At 37.4% G+C, this 17,911-nt stretch overlaps 1 protein-coding gene across 3 annotated transcripts; it reads right to left on the bottom strand.

Moving 5' to 3' along the window:
• Nucleotides 1–221: 221 nt before the first annotated feature.
• On the bottom strand, nucleotides 222–16,586 carry LOC103703923 (peptidyl-prolyl cis-trans isomerase CYP95-like). 3 transcript variants are annotated; one of them, XM_008786990.4, is made up of 14 exons: nucleotides 16,462–16,586; nucleotides 15,219–15,338; nucleotides 14,966–15,020; nucleotides 10,595–10,683; nucleotides 10,252–10,276; nucleotides 7,302–7,340; nucleotides 5,770–5,887; nucleotides 4,954–5,108; nucleotides 4,413–4,779; nucleotides 4,111–4,223; nucleotides 2,599–2,803; nucleotides 1,749–2,510; nucleotides 1,520–1,600; nucleotides 222–805 (listed from the first exon to the last, which is right to left on the bottom strand). In XM_008786990.4, exons 2-14 carry the CDS (start codon nucleotides 15,294–15,296, stop codon nucleotides 436–438), a joined length of 2,457 nt encoding a protein of 818 aa, XP_008785212.1. In that variant the 5' UTR covers nucleotides 15,297–15,338; nucleotides 16,462–16,586; the 3' UTR covers nucleotides 222–435. The 3 variants fall into 3 exon arrangements, with proteins under 3 accessions (XP_008785212.1, XP_017697447.1, XP_038986432.1); XM_017841958.2 differs by having other exon boundaries at nucleotides 15,219–15,344; nucleotides 16,462–16,522; XM_039130504.1 differs by lacking the exons at nucleotides 10,595–10,683; nucleotides 14,966–15,020; nucleotides 15,219–15,338; nucleotides 16,462–16,586 and adding an exon at nucleotides 10,400–10,418.
• Between the last annotated feature and the right edge of the window lie 1,325 nt (nucleotides 16,587–17,911).

Raw genomic sequence — 17,911 nt, 5'->3', positions numbered from 1 at the left:
GCACCGCCTAAGATGGAAGATGCACCGAGATACGCTGAACAAAAACCACCCTATCCCGACACTCTGAGATGATGCCCCATCCTGACATATGTTGCACAGGGACTTGAATCCTTCGTACATTTCAGAGGTGCACAAACTGGATGATGCACGAAAACTTCTGAGATACATTATCCTACGCAATATCATATACGACAAAAAGAGCCAGGCAAACGAGAACCATAAAGATCATAAACAGTACATGTCTATAAATCCAAGCTCAAAATATTATAGAACATAGACGGTAGCCTATGAAGTATATGATAGATCCATCACAGAGTGACGAAACAAATCCCGACATAAATGATTTTTTTAAAAAAACATACTAGGCACCAAAATAGTACTCAGCTAAGACATCCTGATCTAATAAACTGTGTAAGCTCGTGAAAATTTTGTTCTCTACTCCCCGCCAGAATCAGGTGACCCATCTCCATATGAAACCAAGCCTCTCTTTCCGCCAGAACTGCTGGATGGTGACCTTGACATCTCCTTGCTCGCGCGCTTTGGAGAGGGAGTATCAGGGGATGACCGAGACCTGGACCTGGATCTGGACGGAGACCTGGAGCGCGATCCAGAGGGGCTTCCGCTCCTGGAAATTGACCTGCGCTTCTCAAAACGGGCCCCATCTCGTGCACCACGGGACCTTACTCTCACAGCAACAGGTGAACGACTACGGGCTGGGCTCCTACTGTAGCCACCTTTTGCTCGGCCACGGTAACCAACAGGGCTACGTGAAATGCTCCGAGTGCGGCTCCTCCTGCTTCTGTACCTGCAGAGACATCAAATAGTCCGTAGCAATAGATATCCATAAACTAATAAGTACGTTACAACAGTAACAAATTCTATCTAGAACCCAAAGCATATTAGTTCAGAGAGAGAATCACCGAAGAGTCAAACATTATGACTTGGAAGTCATACCATCTTAAGGCAGCAAACTTGACAGATATTACAAGGTTGAAACATCCCAAGACTTGAAGGTGCCAATTAGAAATCATTTTTCATTTTATACATGGCTGTCTGATCTCAGGACTACTGGCCTCTGATATTTTAGTTTTCAGAGGCTATAGCCTAAAATATGAACAGATATGGATGCGCCTACGCCACTATAGCGAGAACACATAATCAAGCACTTAATTTAAAGCAATCTGCTGCTCAAGTCTACAAGACGAAAAGAAAGAATTACCAGTTTACAGCATGGTTAGTCAGGTGAACAGTGTCACCAGAAAAGGAAACACAAGGAAAAGGAAAGCCACAATGAAGTCTAATTTGGAGTCATTGATTATCCATGAATTTGACGCACAAGCATCCTGACCAAGTCCTCAATCTGATAGATGATGACCACAGTTTGATATTCACCATGCCCTCTTTGTTAGCAAACGAATGGCTCCATCCCATTTCGCATATTTTAGAGATTTATAGCTTTTATAGACGCGAAACAGTGGCTAAAAGAAAAGGGAAGAAGGAAAAAAAAACATGATAATACCTTGGAGGCGTTCTTCCTCTTGGAGGGCTCCTATATCGCCTTGGGGGCGTACGGTCACGGAAGCTTCTGTAGCTAGAATACCTGTTGTAAAAAATAGAACATACCCAACAATAATAATAGTGAAAGCAACTTCAGTAACTACAATGGAACAATGACAAACAACAACAACAAGAATCTCATCCTTGCAGTGACTACAGACTACTCTAAATCTCATATGTTAATTCATTACCTGTCACGATCGCCTCTACCACCATAGCGATGAGATCTAACAGGAGAACGGTCAGGAGAAGGAGTCCGATATCTTCTAGCATAGGAGTACTTATCACTGAAACCTCGACCCCTTCTGATGCGCTTTGGTGAACCATCCGGGGAAGTACTTCTTGACAAACTTCTACCATGGTTAGATGGTGGTGATAATGCCCTGCGAACCGGACTCACTGGACCTCTGCTGATGCTTCTTCGTGATCGAGACCTTACAGGGCTTCTGCTTACACTTCTTCTCCTGGGAGGCCTTATTGGACTCCTGCTGGGACTTCTCCGTGCTAGAGGCCTTGCTGAGCTTCGACTAATGCTCCTTCGTTTCTCCCTGACAGGGCTTCTGCTTATGCTTCTTCGCCTAGGAGCCCTCTCCAGGCTCCTACTAGGACTTCTTCGAGGCAAGGATCTACCTGAACTTCTGCTGATGCTTCTTGGACGAACTTTAACCGGGCTTCGGCTTATGCTTCTCTGACTTTTGGCCACTGGACTTTTGCTAACACCTCTAACTGGGCTCCTGCTGACACTTCTAGCCGGGCTTCTGCTGAAGCTTCTTCTAGCTGGACTTGGACTACTCCTTCGGTGTGCAAGAGCAGGGCTTCTACTAAGACTTCGTGGAGGAGGGCTCCTGCTCACAGACCTTCTAGGGCTGACACTATGGCTTTTGCTTGGACTCCTTCTGGGGCTGATACTCATACTCTTGCTCATGGACTGGTTAGCACTCACACTTTGGCTCCTGCTCATCAATATCAGATAAAATACCGGTTCCTGAAGAAGAGGTAAGCACAAAGAATGACTGAGTGTGAGGAGAAGAATAGAGAAACCTAGATTTGCTTGGCTTGCCATCTGCAGCTAGCAGCCTATTCTCATCTCTGTCTGACTTTGGTTCTGAGATGCCATTGCACCGCATCTCCCCATTTTCTCTTGGTGATTTGGCTGCTTCTCCTGCAGGCATCTCATTTGTTTCACCCTCTTTTGGCCAATTTGCAATAGTTTCCTTCTCCACATCTGGTGGTGGATGGTCTTCAACTGCCAAAAAAAAGAAATTAACACTGGCACACAAAAAAAAAACTAAATATCTGAAATTAATAGATCAAAATAATTAATAAGTTACATGAAAGCTGTGAATTGGGACCCACAGCAAAAACCTCCAAGAAAAAGGACGATAGTTTTGTCTAGGCTGACTGTTTTTTACTAAACCCGTCCCTTTACCTTGGACTGGTAAGAGAAGCTTGAGAAATGATAAAGCAATGGAAGTATGGGCAAAAATGTATATAATATTACAGAACTTCACCCTTTTCGCCTACACTTCAAATCCACGTCTACTGATGTGTGACATCAAGAAAATCTAAGAGGTGTGGCGGCATATATATGTTCGCACATTCCATACTAACACCAATACCACGAGCCCAATCAAAGCCGCACAAGAGCAAGCAAAAACACAAGCATGAGTGACACTGAGGACTTGCTACAAGAAGCTGCTGCCTCCCACCAAAAATGACGGGGGAATGGGCATTCTTTCAAATATGTTACATCTAACACAAGAGTTTGAATCAGCCTATTAAAGCACAACCAAATATGGTGCCTAGTGTCATAAATTTAATTGTATATCTATGCATTCTTTTGTATAATGGATCCTACCTCCCTTTGACAATCCAATTCACTCCCTTTTCTATCGCTCTTAAATAATGTCAAATAAGGCAAGAAGAAAAAAACTTGAAAAGGTCAAAAAAGGAGACAGGACAAGTAGCATCCTATCGTCAGACACAAAGCAAAAAAGGAAGATTGCAGAAGATTCTAACCAATTCAAAGCATAATTAAAAAAATCTACTACTTACAGGATTAATTGGCCCAGCACTTATCATAACGTTACTGTAGAAATAATTTACCCACAAGAAAAAAACCAAAAACAGCATTGCCAAGGTTTGACAAAAAAAAGGAAGAAGCAACTTTTTGACATGATTAAAGAAAAAAGGATAACTGCTTTGATATCTCACCATAACCATTCCTGCATTTGAGTCAATATTGCACACACACAACAAGAACACATTGACCAAGTATCTACCCCTTAAATGCCAATAAAAATCACATGTTATCTCAAATCCATAAAACAGAAGAACGAAAAAACACTTGAACCTTGAGAGTACAAAATCAAAGCTGGAACATGCAAGGAAAAACAAATATGCAAGACAAGAGAGCCACAAAAATGTGGGATAACACAGAATATTTTGATCAGCATTTATCTTTTACTCAAGTCATCATGATTCTTAACCAAGAGTCATAACCATGAATCAGCTGCACAAACAAGTATTTGGAATAGCTGATTTGATACCAACCAGAAATTTGAGAAGATACTTTTGACTTCCGCATTCGGTGTTGATTGTTTTCTCTATCATCATCAGAGCTGCCACCACTTGTACTCTCAGTTTCTGAGTCGCTTTCAGTTACCCTGGTATTAACAAGTGAAAAATGTTTTACTACTTTAGGACATTTGGAGAAAGATGAAACTCTAACTGTTCAATCAAAAAGAAGATCAACAGCCCATAATGTTCCACACGGCTTCATAATTTTGTCATCCCAGACAAGAATTCAACCAAGGAAGCATCATGGATCAACTTGTCAGAACATTCAGAACAACCTTCTTGACTTGCGCCTTGATTTTTTATCACGCCTTCTACGCCTTTTATCGCGCCTCCTATCCCTCTTCCTCTTCCCACGCTTGTATTTGTCTCGCCTAGAGTACTTCTTCCTTCGCCGCCGCCTGTCATCACTTGAACTGCTGATATCAGATGACGATGAATAAGAATCAGAATCACTGTCAGACTCTGAAGATTCAGTTTCTGTATCCGATGAACTATCCGATTCTGATGAATAATATCTTCTTCTCCTTTTCTTCCTCCTTGCTTTAGAAGATTTCTTATGACGTCCCCTACGGCGTCCTTCACGGCTATCATCAGAAGAAGAGAAATCCTTCACTGATTTTGGTTTAACAACTTTCTTTTTGTCTGCACGCATGCAATGACCAATAAGTAGTTGGAAAAAGCTAAAATAATTAAGAACTACAAAAAAAAGAAAGGTAAAAAAGAAACCAACACATAAAGCAATGCATTAGCAGTGAAATGGGCATTAATGATGCAACAAAATAAGCCTATTTGGCAAATCTTAGCTAAGTAAATTACCATGCACGACCGCTCCATGGTCTTTAGTAGCATTAAATTCGCCACAGTTAGTAATCTTAACTGGAACAACAGGTTTGGAACCATCAACTTCAACATGCTCTATGTTCCTCAAAGTTTCTTCTCCAGATATAAGCTTCCCAAAAACAACATGTTTCCTGCTAGAAGGGTATAAGAGAGATGTTACCAAGGCAAAGGTCAGGCTAGCTATTATCCACAGTAATTACCACAAATAATGGGACAAGTATCTCGAACAAATAGAAATGAGATACTGTGTGCGCTTTCATCTGTGTAAATATGTTCATCCATCACTGTGTACACTGTTTACATTTCCGCGAATAAATCATGGATATTGGTTCGTGAAGTCGTGTTCTTCCAAGCAGTGAGAGGTCTGATTTATGAGATTTGCTATTGCATAAAGGGGCAGTCTATGAGTACATTTGTGTGTGGAACACACATCCGGGAGTGAGATGATGTGTGAGATGACGTGTATGTATCACATACACATGCATTGCAGAGAAGCAGTTTGCTTTGTACACGTTGATTACAGATGCTTCTAGCAGTAGAATGGTGGCAAATGTCTGCATCTTCATGAGAATATTTAATGCATCCAAGGTTCATGATATTACAGCAAAAAATATATTAAGGAAAAAATGTTTGCACATATACATACATACACGCATGGATGCAAGTTTTGCATGTAAAACAAAAGCGCCACATGCATATGCTTTACATATCCGCATGCACCAACTATTGTATGTATGTAGATGTATATCAGTGAATCAAGAAACTTATGTAAGTTCAACAAAAAAAACTGACCCATCAAGGTGGGGAGCAGCCTTGAAAGTAATAAAGAACTGGGAGCCATTAGTGTCACGACCAGCATTTGCCATAGATAGAAGACCAGGACCATCATGACGTAGCACAAAATTTTCATCTGGAAACATCAGAACATATCAACCGTTGATTGCCAGAGAAGTTGAGCTGAAGTCACCCAGAAAGCCCACATATTGCTGCCATCTAAGTGCATAGACTCGTAGAACCACACATACTAACATTTACCAACAAAAACAAGGTCATGTGTACTCTCATAGAAGCACATTAATTCAAATGGAGTAATATTATGCACCATTATGTTGCTTAAATATTCACTGGAAGTCTCATCATGTGAACAACTAATTTGTCATAGGAGTCAAGATTTAAGGATTAACCAAAAAAAAAAAGCTTACTATATGACTGAAACAGTTCAACTAATAACAAGCATTATGCTCAGAAATAACCACTAAAAAATGAATGAACGCAATTAAAGAATATCCAGCCAAAAGGGATAGTAACACACAAAGACCAGAAATACATTAAGCATCTTGTCAGAATGAACTAGAAAACTTGATGGGAGTACAATCAAATAATTGGCAAGTGAAAGGTCAGATAGTTTTTTTTCAACTCACCACAATTTCAAGAAAGGGAAAACCTAATAAAAGAAAAACTATAGTGCCTGCTCCTCATGGGTATATTGCAACTCAGTTGTAAAAAGGGTGCAATACAGTTGATAAACTTAACCACCACATCACAATAACGAATGAAATGAAACCTTTAAATTATATTGACAAGTTTCAGAAAGGACGAAAATTAAGTGAAATCAGATTTTAGCGCTATAGCAGAAAAGATTGACAAACTATACAAAAATGGAAAAACAACCACCCTCCCTCGACTAAGCATGATGCATGTAAACTTGGACTCAAATTTGAGGCCTAGGAGAAAATTATTAGTGATGCATATCCAATGCATTATGTATCTCTTTGTAAAAAAGTTTTCACAACTTAATATGAGAAAGTAGTATAGACAATAAAAGTAATTATGCATCACAGAACTTAATATCCAACCCCATAACTATCTAAAGAAAAAGATGCCGTAACATATCAGTTATATTTTTTCCCTGTACAATAATAATTTTGTCATGTAACATCCTTTTAAAGCAAAATATTTTGAAAAATATAGATAAGCTGCATAAACATTGCAATGCATGATGACCCACAATAATCTGAACGTCACATCATACCACAGTGGCATGCAATAAGATTTTCATGAATCCCAGTCATGTCAAGAATTCTGCCATATACACACCAAGCAGATTGAAAGCAAGCAAGCATCTAAGTATGAGCAAAGAAGATATTATACTATATTTAAATCAACGATCTTCAATTTTTTTCTAAAATAAACCAAGTTATTGACTAGGCACATCATATTTCGATTGTTGCCTCCAAACACATCATCCCCCGTTAAGCCCAATGGTCTATCTTCAAATGCGCTATATGCCAAGAGCTGTTTGCTGAGTTTAGAAGCTAAGTTACCTGGAAATTTTCCACCATATATGCTCTCTCCACCTGTTCCTGAAAATTATAAGAGAGTTCGTTAGAGCTAAGGGAATCAATGTTTAAAAAATTAGTGATGTACCCAAGAAAATATGGTTTTCTTATTAGCATCATGGAAGATATAAAGTATTGAGGATTGCTGGTCATTCACAACTAACAAGTCAGGTAAGTATACTAGAAGAATTATGAGAAATTGGAGATAAATAAGCAAACTTTCTAACATAAATGAGAAGGAAAACAAATATGCAAGACAAACAAACAAGGAAACTGTCGGTATTGATGTTCCACCTACAGAAAAATGAAGGACATGGAGAGCAGACACCTACCTCTCAAAGTTATCTAGGTTCACTTGTATTAAAGTTGGTTCAGTAACAAGGTCTCCATCAACCAATGAAAGCCTCCATCATACAAGATTGCATCAACTAATTACTTAGGTGAAAGGCAGAAAACTCTATAAACCCTTTCTAGAAATGACTTCTTTCATGTGTTCTCTTGACCAACTTCTGCTCTATCTAGACTTGGTACCTCAGAAGCTATCACATCATCATCATATCATACGTCAAGAACTCAAGATTAATAGATCTAATACTAGAACAAAGGTGACATAGTTTGAATGTATCAATTTATCCTATACGACAAAGACATGCAAATGATAGCTCATTCCAGTAATATACTGCATCCCTGTTCAATATTGATCAATAACAATCCACAACTTGGAGAAGATAACAATAGTGATTATACCAGCCTGTAGTAGAGCATAGGACTAGTTACTAGTATGTAAAAATTGCAGTAGAGAATCACTTTCCCCTTTAAAGTTGTCCAAGGTGGCATGTAAAGAGTAGGCGATAAAAAGAAAAAGGAACAGTAACCTGAAACTTGTAACTTGTAAATTCATGTTAAACAAGAAAGTATAAATAACATTGTCAATAAATTGGAATGTGAAGATGCACATGCATGCTCATCTGCCCACAAATCACCAAACATGTTGTAATTCCAAAATGACTATGAATGTACAAATGTGACATGTAAAGAAGTACTATTTTATATAACTTTTCAAGCACGGATATGGGCGTATACAAGTCTTGATTATACAAGACTTACAATACAAATAAATTATCAGTTTTTATTCTACAACCATCCGGAGATGAAGATAGAAAGCCTAGATCATAGAAAGATAACCATAAAAAGATATTAGAATTAATATAACTCTGTGCATACAGTCATACCACAAGCACAGCATACGAATGTAAGTAAGTCCATCTATTTGCAAATCCAATATCTACATTTTTTATGTTTAAAGTATTATAACGCACACAGAGAAGTTAGGCATACAAGAAACAACAAAACAGAATTTTAAAAAAATAAATAAATTGGAATCAAGACAGATCGAACATCAAATATATAAGTTTAAGCCCTCTAATCTTATCCATCCACATAAATGAATTATATAGCGCTAAACCCACATGAATTTTTTGAAAAAAAAGCGTCATAGAAGCCACAAACTATGATAAATAGAAAATAAGAAGAGAGAATTCAAAAGATATCAGCATTCAAACACTTAAATAACGACCAAAAGAAAGGCAATGCGCTCTTGAGCATTCAACAGTCAGTTTTCAGATGAAAGCCAAACATCCAAGTTCCTGTGTTCGAAGTATGATAGATTATTAACTATTACAGGGTTAGCTTGGAAATGACCAAAACCCATTTAACTTATAGTTAGAGAAGGCATTCTGAAATTTTAAAAAACTGCATAAGAAAGAAAAAAGACCCCAGCCTCCTCTGTCAGTTTCACAGACTTGAAAAAAAGAAAAGAAAAAATTGCATATTGATATAATAAAATGATGGAACCAAAAGCACCTCCTAGATAACTTAGACTTCAAAAGAGAAATTGCTAAGTCACTATAAAGATGATACAACACCACTGAAGTGGTAAGAATGGGGTCACATCTAATATGGTTCATACTTAACCTTATGATTTTTTTTTTTGAGACACAAAAGGAAAAGGAGGGAGACCTACCTGTGCTATAATTACCTAGGTCCTAATACTAGGGATGCACCACCCAAGATTTGAACCCAGAACCCCTCAGGTTGCCAGGCAGAGGGATATGACTACTGGGATACATCCTACGTCATGATATGGCAGACTCATTTGCTCAATTCACACGATCCAACATTATCTTAGACCAATCACTCATGTGCTTCCTCTAGTGCCTCCAGTATGAGCCCAAAATGCTTGCTACATTTTTATCACAGGTTGAACAGCCATCCTCATTTCAGAAACATCCATCTTATGCACACATCCATCAACTAACCAGCATTCTACATCACACAATAAAGCTGACAGACATATATCCAATATTGAGATTTGAAAAAAAAAAAATAAAGGAGTAATGACCAGAGAACATGTCCAAAAATCTGGCTGTTCTTCAAACAATCTGTTTTTGTGATACATTATCAATTACAGCCATAATTATCTTTCCATCTAAGTTAGAAAAAAAAGATCTATTTGGGAAATCTCATCAATCAAATTAAACTGCAAAATTAACATGCATACTACCTTCAGCAATACACCATTAACATGTTAAATCTTGACAAATCAAGCAGTACAATTATCTTCCATATTCCAATATAGCTGTACATGATTTATATGTTAGTATGACTAAATATTAAGGCACTGAAGAGAAAAACCATGAATGATTCAAATTCTGCAATCACCTTATCCAGTATAAACAACACAGACTATGACGTATACAAAAGACAAAGAACAGACACATAATAACAACACATGGATGCTGAGAATTGCAGAAATAATTCATAACGACTATAGCATATTCCCATGCCTTCTTCACATAATATTATGAATCCAAAAGAATGGTGCAAATTACAAGGTGAACCAAAAGCTAAGAGCGGGTACAGATAGAGGCCATACCATCTCGCTTTGCAAAGTCACCACCCTGCCAAAATAACATATATCATTAAACATCCTTACAAAAATAAAGCACAATTTATTTAAAGTCAGCTTTGATATGGTGAAGCGCACTGAAATTACAAGGGAGGACAACATAGCAAAATACAACCTTAAAATACTACATGATAAGAAAAGCAGTCGTGACCACCTGCCCTGTATCCTACAGCATAAACAAGTGAAACTGACTAAAAGACAAATGCCATCACATCTAACTCACGCTAACAGGAAAATATATCACACAAAAGGCAATGCCGGCGGATTAACAATGACATTGTGTTAAAGTTGAAAAAAAGAAAGGACATACTTGTGCCATGAACCCTTTTATAATACGATGAAAGATGGATCCCCTGTAATGCAAAGGCTTCCCAGTTGAGGGTCCAACTCCTTTCTCACCTGTAAAAGGCCAAATTGATCAACCCGGATAAAATAGAATGCCATGAATGTTAAAAAGTTTACCTCAAACACAGCTAAAATTAACAAAGGGAGAAGCTTTTTCTTCTCCTTCGGGGAACCATAACATCGACTAACAATTTAAGCTGGCATCCCACATACTTATAAAGGTTGCAAAAACATATATAAAAAAATAAGATGATTAATTAAAACAGGAGAATGAAAGAATGTGCCCAGAGCAAACAATGATCTTCTCCCATGTGCAGTGCAATGACTGCTAATTGATCAATATCTTAAGCAAATAAAAATTTCTTCATCACGTGTGTGGATGTACCATGGCACGATACATGCCTATAATTCTTTGCATAATCTGTCACCCCAAACAATTTGAAATGACCAAGAAGGGATTACTAAAACACAGAATTTTGCCGGCAGAAGACTGTTTAAACATTCTATTCATATAAATAACATCTTTGGCATTGTCCCAACCAAAAAATTGGATAATGGAATAGGCTATGATGCATCACCGCGTACACAAACATGAATACGAACAAGGGAGACGTGACCTGCATTCTCAAAATGGAAGCATGGATACAATGAAACCATGATCTACCAACGTTAGAGAATCATTAACATTAAAGTTGGATGTAGAATTATCATCGTGGGAAAAAAAAAATTTGTGATGGTTGTCCATTGCGCTTAATCAGAGTTACCTCACATTTTGGCCCGTAAGTATGTTTCTTCACTACCTAAATCTTAATTGACGACTAGTTCAAGGCACAGTTTAACCATTAACACAATAACAAATTTTGATTCATTTGTGACAAGACAGACAATGTCAGCGCATCCACCTGATTCTTCAGTCTTGAGTTCTTTCTTTAAAAACAATGTGCAGGGACAGCTCTAAGAGAAGTCCATATCTTCCTTGACAAATTTTTGCATCTTTATAGGCAAATGATCATTTCCCTCTTTTATTATAACCCCCAATTTTGCGCTCTCTTTTCTTTCAAATATATTTTTAAAGAAAACAGTCAAACCATGATTAGTATTTTTTTTGAGAAAAAAAGGGCATCCCGATACGCAGTCTTCCCCTTACGTGCAAAAAGGCTATTTCCTTATTCTGAACCCATAACACCTAAGTCATAATCAAGCAACCTTACCATTGCACCAAGTTAAGCTCTCAAGATTAGTATAGTTTTAACAAAATAAAAAAGAAACTACACTGTAAATTTTTTTTTCTTTTTTCGTTATGTCATACTCAAGGATCAATATTAGAACAACATTGAGAAACATATATAGTGATATTAGGAAATGAACAAATTTTTCTATCATTCTAGATGGTGTGCTTCATCTGATGTCATAAATGTATAACCACCCAAATTCCAAAAGAGAGATTTTAAGCTAGCTAAAATTCACTATGCCATTGGTTTCACCTTATGTTACGATTATTTTGAACACAATAGTAATCGATACACTAGTTGTCACCTAATAACCTTGCACACATGAAATGAAGGTAACTAGCCCAATCAACCACTCTTGATTAAGCCCCTACTGGATAACATGTAATCTAGCGACCCCTTTGAATCAACTCTAGCATCCATGTAAAAAGGAAATCAACGTATAAGCTGACAATAATCCTTGCAATTATGATGGAATTAACAAATAACAAATCAGATATATAGATTAATAACAATTCTAGAGATCCATATTCTAATCTAGTTAGGGGTTTAGGAGCCAAACTTGGGGACTTGTAAGGCTCCATATTAAATGCATGTTTACAATGATTACAAGAACTGAGTTCAGACCAAGGAACAGATGATCCATATAAAAAACATGGAAGCATATGATTTTGGATTGTAATATCTATTAAACTATAATTTATAGCTAAAAGACTGCTACGTAGTCTCCACTGATACATACTATGACACCAGATTATCCGCAATAGAACAGTTCTTACCTTTGGCCCCTTCATGCAAAACCTGTATTTAGATGTATCAGCATACATCTATGAACATCCAGCCCAATACAGAATAATACAATTGATACAAGCTTGAACCATAATTTTTTGTTTTAGTAGTATGCAGAACCTAAACAGTTTTGTTTATACTCAGATGTCAGGACAGTTTGAAACTTTACCTTATTGGTTTATTTGTTTTTGCTTTACTTTTTTAAGCATTTGAGGGTCCAATCTAAGAATTGGGCATGGTAACCATGACAAGAAACTAGAATGTGACAATATGGAGTTTGCATCATTTATAATTTTTCAACTGTATAAATAAAAGAAAGGTAGGGATTCAGTGTTTTGCTTCTTTTTGATTTTGGTCATGATCAGGGAGATCCATAATCTCATATTTCATTTTTGATTTTTTGACCAGTTAAGTCCAACTAAAAGACAAAATAACAGAGGACAAAAGAAGATCATGAAGTAAAAAAATTGAGGCATCAAGAGTCCAACTTAACATGAAAAGAGACCAAACAGCACAGATAAAGTTAAATTTGACTATCCAAGTCTCACACTTTCAAGTCTAACTACACATTTATGTATAAGAGTTGGACTAGATTTTACTTCAACCCTTTCAAAAAGAAGCTAGCAATTTTAAAATCAATAATAGACCATCCAAAATGAAGATTCAAACAGTTGAAGATGATCTATACTTCACATATTTTGGTGGTCTCTAACTTACACATCAAGTTAGTAGGTATCAATTGCACTAATATAGCAAATATGTGATAGGGTATATAATTGAAAAGTCTACTTTATGGATCATGATCTACATATATTAAAACATGGCTAAATTTAAATTCACTAGATTTTGATGACTAAATCATTGTAAAACATAATATCATGCTATTAAAACCCTCCATTTTATACCGGCTTGATGATCAGGTTAGAGACCACCAAAATATGTGAATTTTGGTTTCTAGATATTTTTTTAGTGTCGATCATGTTCAATGATTGGAATATTGAATTTAAACAATCCATCATTGCTTTTGAATCATTAATTCTTTTTTCAAGGACAACATAAAGTAATGTAGTCCAACTCTTTATATAAATCTAACTACGCCTAGAGGTTTCTAAAATTGTCAGCTATCCATCAGATCAAAATATGTGTTTGTTAACTAAAGAATGAAGAGCGCCTGTACACACACAACACATAATAGTTTTCTTGCCTGGCGATACAAAACCTGAAACATATTTGTCTGACTAGTGTGCTCCCTTGTCAATGGCTAGAACCTCATTTTTGAAAGCATGGTAAGGCACTCAGAAAAGTGATGTTCTGATAGTTTATAGACCATGCACATGAAAATTGTTTTTTGACTAATGGTTGAACTGGACAAATACACATATGTAATATGCATGTATAAAATGAATACAGAACCATCGCCGAACTGCCCGATTTGGGACGTACCGAGCTATCTCGGCGACGAACCAGAACGGTTATGGCATTCAAAACGAGAAACCAGCAGGAGGGGAGAGAGAGAGAAGGAACGAGAGGAAAAGAGAGAGAGGGGGGGAGGAAGTGAGAGGGAGCGGGAGGGAGGGCTGCCAAAGCCCCTCCTCTAGCTCTCTGGGGCCCTCTGGCTACCTCCAGAGCCCCTCTTCCCTCTCCCTCCCACCCCCTTCCTCTTTTTTCTCTCTCTTGTTCTTTCTCTCCCTCGCCCTCTCTGTTGTCTCGGTACAAGCCCGGCACGGAACGGTACAGAGGCATACCAAACCGTGTCGCTGGCCGATTGGTACAAGCTTCGGTATCGACACGGCAAACCTTGCATGTATGTGTGTACATATGTATATATATTTATATACAAATATGCATATATAGGCGTGCATATGTGTATGTAGAAGCAACAAATGCAGATATAATCTTAACCAACTGTCATCAATTGAAAGTTTTGAGACAGATGTGTGAAAGAGTACCAGCAGCTAGAATGATGTAGATACACTGAAACCAGGATATGATTTGTTATCAAAATTTCACATTCCCGCACTACCTAGATAAATATGTTTTTATGAACTTCAAGTATTAAAATACTCCACTAGTATATAACAGCCATATCTTTTTCTTGGAAAATTGCTATCTCAATCAGAGGAAGAATACAGAAATAAATAGAAAAGGGTTTAACCTGGGACATGAACATTGGAAATGATATTAGTTGTACGACCTTTTTTAAGTAGAATAACAAATAAAGAAACATAAAAAAAGAAAAATAAAGCAATTGGAGTCGCTGGTAGTTAGAATCTGAAACATATGTACCAAAATAGCTCTCAGGTGCAGAAGCTTCTTACCTGTGCAGAGTGCCCGAAAGTTTTCAGCAGTCTTGGGAACAATGTCAGCAAATAGCTGTAAAAACAGAAAATTTAGGTAAGGAATCCAGTATCATGCCATCTAGAGAGGGTACAAAAAAAAAAAGTTAGGCCAAACGACTCCAATGCAGATTTGGGAATGAAAGGCTCTATCAGAATTTTATCACAGCATAAAGGCAATCACATTTGAATCTAGAAAAGCAATTAAAGGAAAAAGAAGGAAGAAAACAAGTACCTCAAAGACCATCCTTTCTGCAGGACCCCTACCAATAGCCACATCCAAGAAGACAGTTGGGTTCTTTGTTTTGCCCATTTCAACCTTGGCGAATCAAAAACCAAGCAAGAAAGATTTGATCTGCAGCTTTTTAAAAGTTAAAAAATTCATTCAAAATTATTGAGAGGCTATAACATAACTCATGTAAGCAATGTCAAAAGCATCACCAAAAAATTAAAAGAAGAAGAGGAGAGAGGGGAGGGGAGGGAAGGGGTTTTAAGATTTGTCTCCCCCTTTATGCAAGTCTTTTGTGCCTATTAACCGATAGATGAGATCGTCAATACAATCAGAATATGGATCATAATAGTAGGCAGAACTTTAGAGTAAAGCAATGGGATCACGCATAACATAAGCACTCCAGGAGAACAACCGTAGTACTGATCTAACCGAGCCACTGAAATATATTTTATGCAGTCGCCACATATATGGCTATTTCTCAAAAATGCTTACAACCGATGGAGGGGTATCCCCGATCATCCTCATGAAAGTAACCTCCTTATCCAACCCCTTTGATATTTCAGCGGCAAAAAAGAAATAAATCGCCTATGGACAAAAATAAAGCCAGCCACATCATAGCATGACCAAATCTTGCACCATCGCGGATAGGTCTCCAGAACCCTAAACCCTGCCTTAATTCTACAAAATCTTGACTCGTTCGCAAGGAAGAAACGCAGATTCAGACCCGAAACCCTGAACAAAGATAATCAAACCCCTCGAGCCAAGGAAGGATAAAGCTCTAGAATGGATCGATTACAGAAATAAGAAGAAAATATAGTTAAATTTCGTAGACGACTAGATTCAATAAACCAACTCCACAAACACGCATCCGATCTTTGATTAATAGAGAATATTCATATAATTAAGGATCGGGCATTCGTAAACCTAAACCTTCGCTTAAATTTCCTAAACCCTCGCTTGAATTTACAAAAACCTAACCTGTTGTTCGTCAAAGTCACGGCTTCGAGCGCAGAACCCTAACGAAATATCATCTCTGAAACCCCAAAACAACGAACCGGGAAACGGTGCGATCACACCGAAGAATAAAACGACGAATTCGATCAGAGACGCCAAGATTAGATGAAAAACTCCGTAAACACGCATTTGATCGTTGGTAGATGGAAATCTTCACAAAACTATCGGACAAACGGATCGAATCGACGGGAAAAAAGGAAAGAGGAAACCCTAGATTTCTTCTCTCTTTTACCTCGGAGAGGAGAGAAGACAAACGAACCGAAGCTAAGAGCAGCTGCTGCTGCTCGGCCACAGAAGAAACGAGCGAAGATAAAGTGAGCGGCCCAGAAAAAACCTAAGAGCCGCAGGCCTCGGTCGCCACTAGGACATGCGTTTACCATTATACCCCTAATTTCGGAATGTATTTACCCTAGTGTCTCTGCATGCTTAGGGATCCTTTGTTTTGCGGATAGATTTTTTTTATCAAAATATTTTTTTGAGAAATTAATTGATAAAAATGGGATATCTGAGACAGAAGTTTTGACACATTGGATTGCTCATAGAAATATGATATATTTAAGAATAATTGATGTTTAATTAAATATCTAAAAAATATATAAAATATGTATTATATTTTAATAAATAAATATTTGTTTATAGATTTTAATGGTTTAAAAATAGTTTTTAAAAAAATCTCAATTTTCATCGGATAGAATAGTAGCTTTTTTTTTTATGTTTCTCATAATTTTTTTATAAATATTAATTTTATAAAAATGTTACTTTGAAAATACTAATTAAATAAATTTTTTTTTTTTAACCACATTCCTCTCTTCTATTTTTGCAAACTAAACGAATCGTTAGTGGTGACTGTGCCCGCGTGACATGGGAGGACGCGTGCGCAATCCGGCACATGTAAGCTAGAAACCATCTGCTGGTGAGATCACGTGCGATACACGTACCATCAAGGCGTCCGGTGTTCTATCCATACCTACCCGGATTTTGGAATCTAACTCAACTCAGTTTTTTTTGGTTTTTTTTTGGTTCGAACAAGGAGCAGTTGAGCTTATATTACAGGGTCTGAAAGTTACACGGGAACAAAGAAACTCATATGTGCAAAGTACATAACCTAAATATTACTAAAGGATATCTAAGTAGTAGCATTCAATGCAGCGAGACGACCATCCTGCTAATCGCTCGAGTCATACCAGACCGGGTTGGGCTCAATTAGCCACAGTTGGATCAGGATGACTATCTTGCCCGTGTCACATGTTTAAATTTCTTCTCATGCGATCGACCCTAGCTTAGATCAATAGAAGAAATGTAGGTCATGTCTTAAGTGAGAGGATTCAAAAGTGCTGAGTAATTGAAGTAAAAGAAAATATAAACATAAAAAGAATGGGAATAAGTACCAAAAAGAATGAATTAGGTTGATAGAAATGGAACATATCAGCCTTCATCCAATCCAACCTCGTATCTCCTCGAGGCACCAAATGGTTAGATGTATTAAGATAACAATCTCCAAAAATATGAATCATGTCGGAAGAAAGGAAGCATTCGATGTGGAAACTAGTGCGGAAAACAATATGATTGTCATGAAAGGCTATGGGAGATCTCTTTTTTTCCCTCTTGTATGATGCAAATTAGTAGTTATATGCGGCAATAATTATTCTATTTTGATGATTTGTTTCCCTGGTACCTTCCTT

The sequence above is a fragment of the Phoenix dactylifera genome, chromosome 9 (assembly GCF_009389715.1).
Source record: "Phoenix dactylifera cultivar Barhee BC4 chromosome 9, palm_55x_up_171113_PBpolish2nd_filt_p, whole genome shotgun sequence".
Lineage (NCBI taxonomy): Eukaryota > Viridiplantae > Streptophyta > Magnoliopsida > Arecales > Arecaceae > Phoenix > Phoenix dactylifera.
Note: the sequence above shows the minus strand (reverse complement) of the source record. Positions and strands in the feature narration are given on the sequence as shown.

Bases quoted from the DNA above. Each gene is read 5' to 3' on its own strand.
- LOC103703923 (XM_008786990.4), bottom strand. From the start codon at position 15,296: ATGGGCAAAACAAAGAACCCAACTGTCTTCTTGGATGTGGCTATTGGT. The intron at 7,341-10,251 runs GTATGGCCTCTA...TATAATTTTCAG, and splicing joins TGACTTTGCAAAGCGAGATG to GAACAGGTGGAGAGAGCATA. The intron at 806-1,519 runs GTATTATCATGT...ATGTCTCTGCAG, and splicing joins AGAGGAAGAACGCCTCCAAG to GTACAGAAGCAGGAGGAGCC.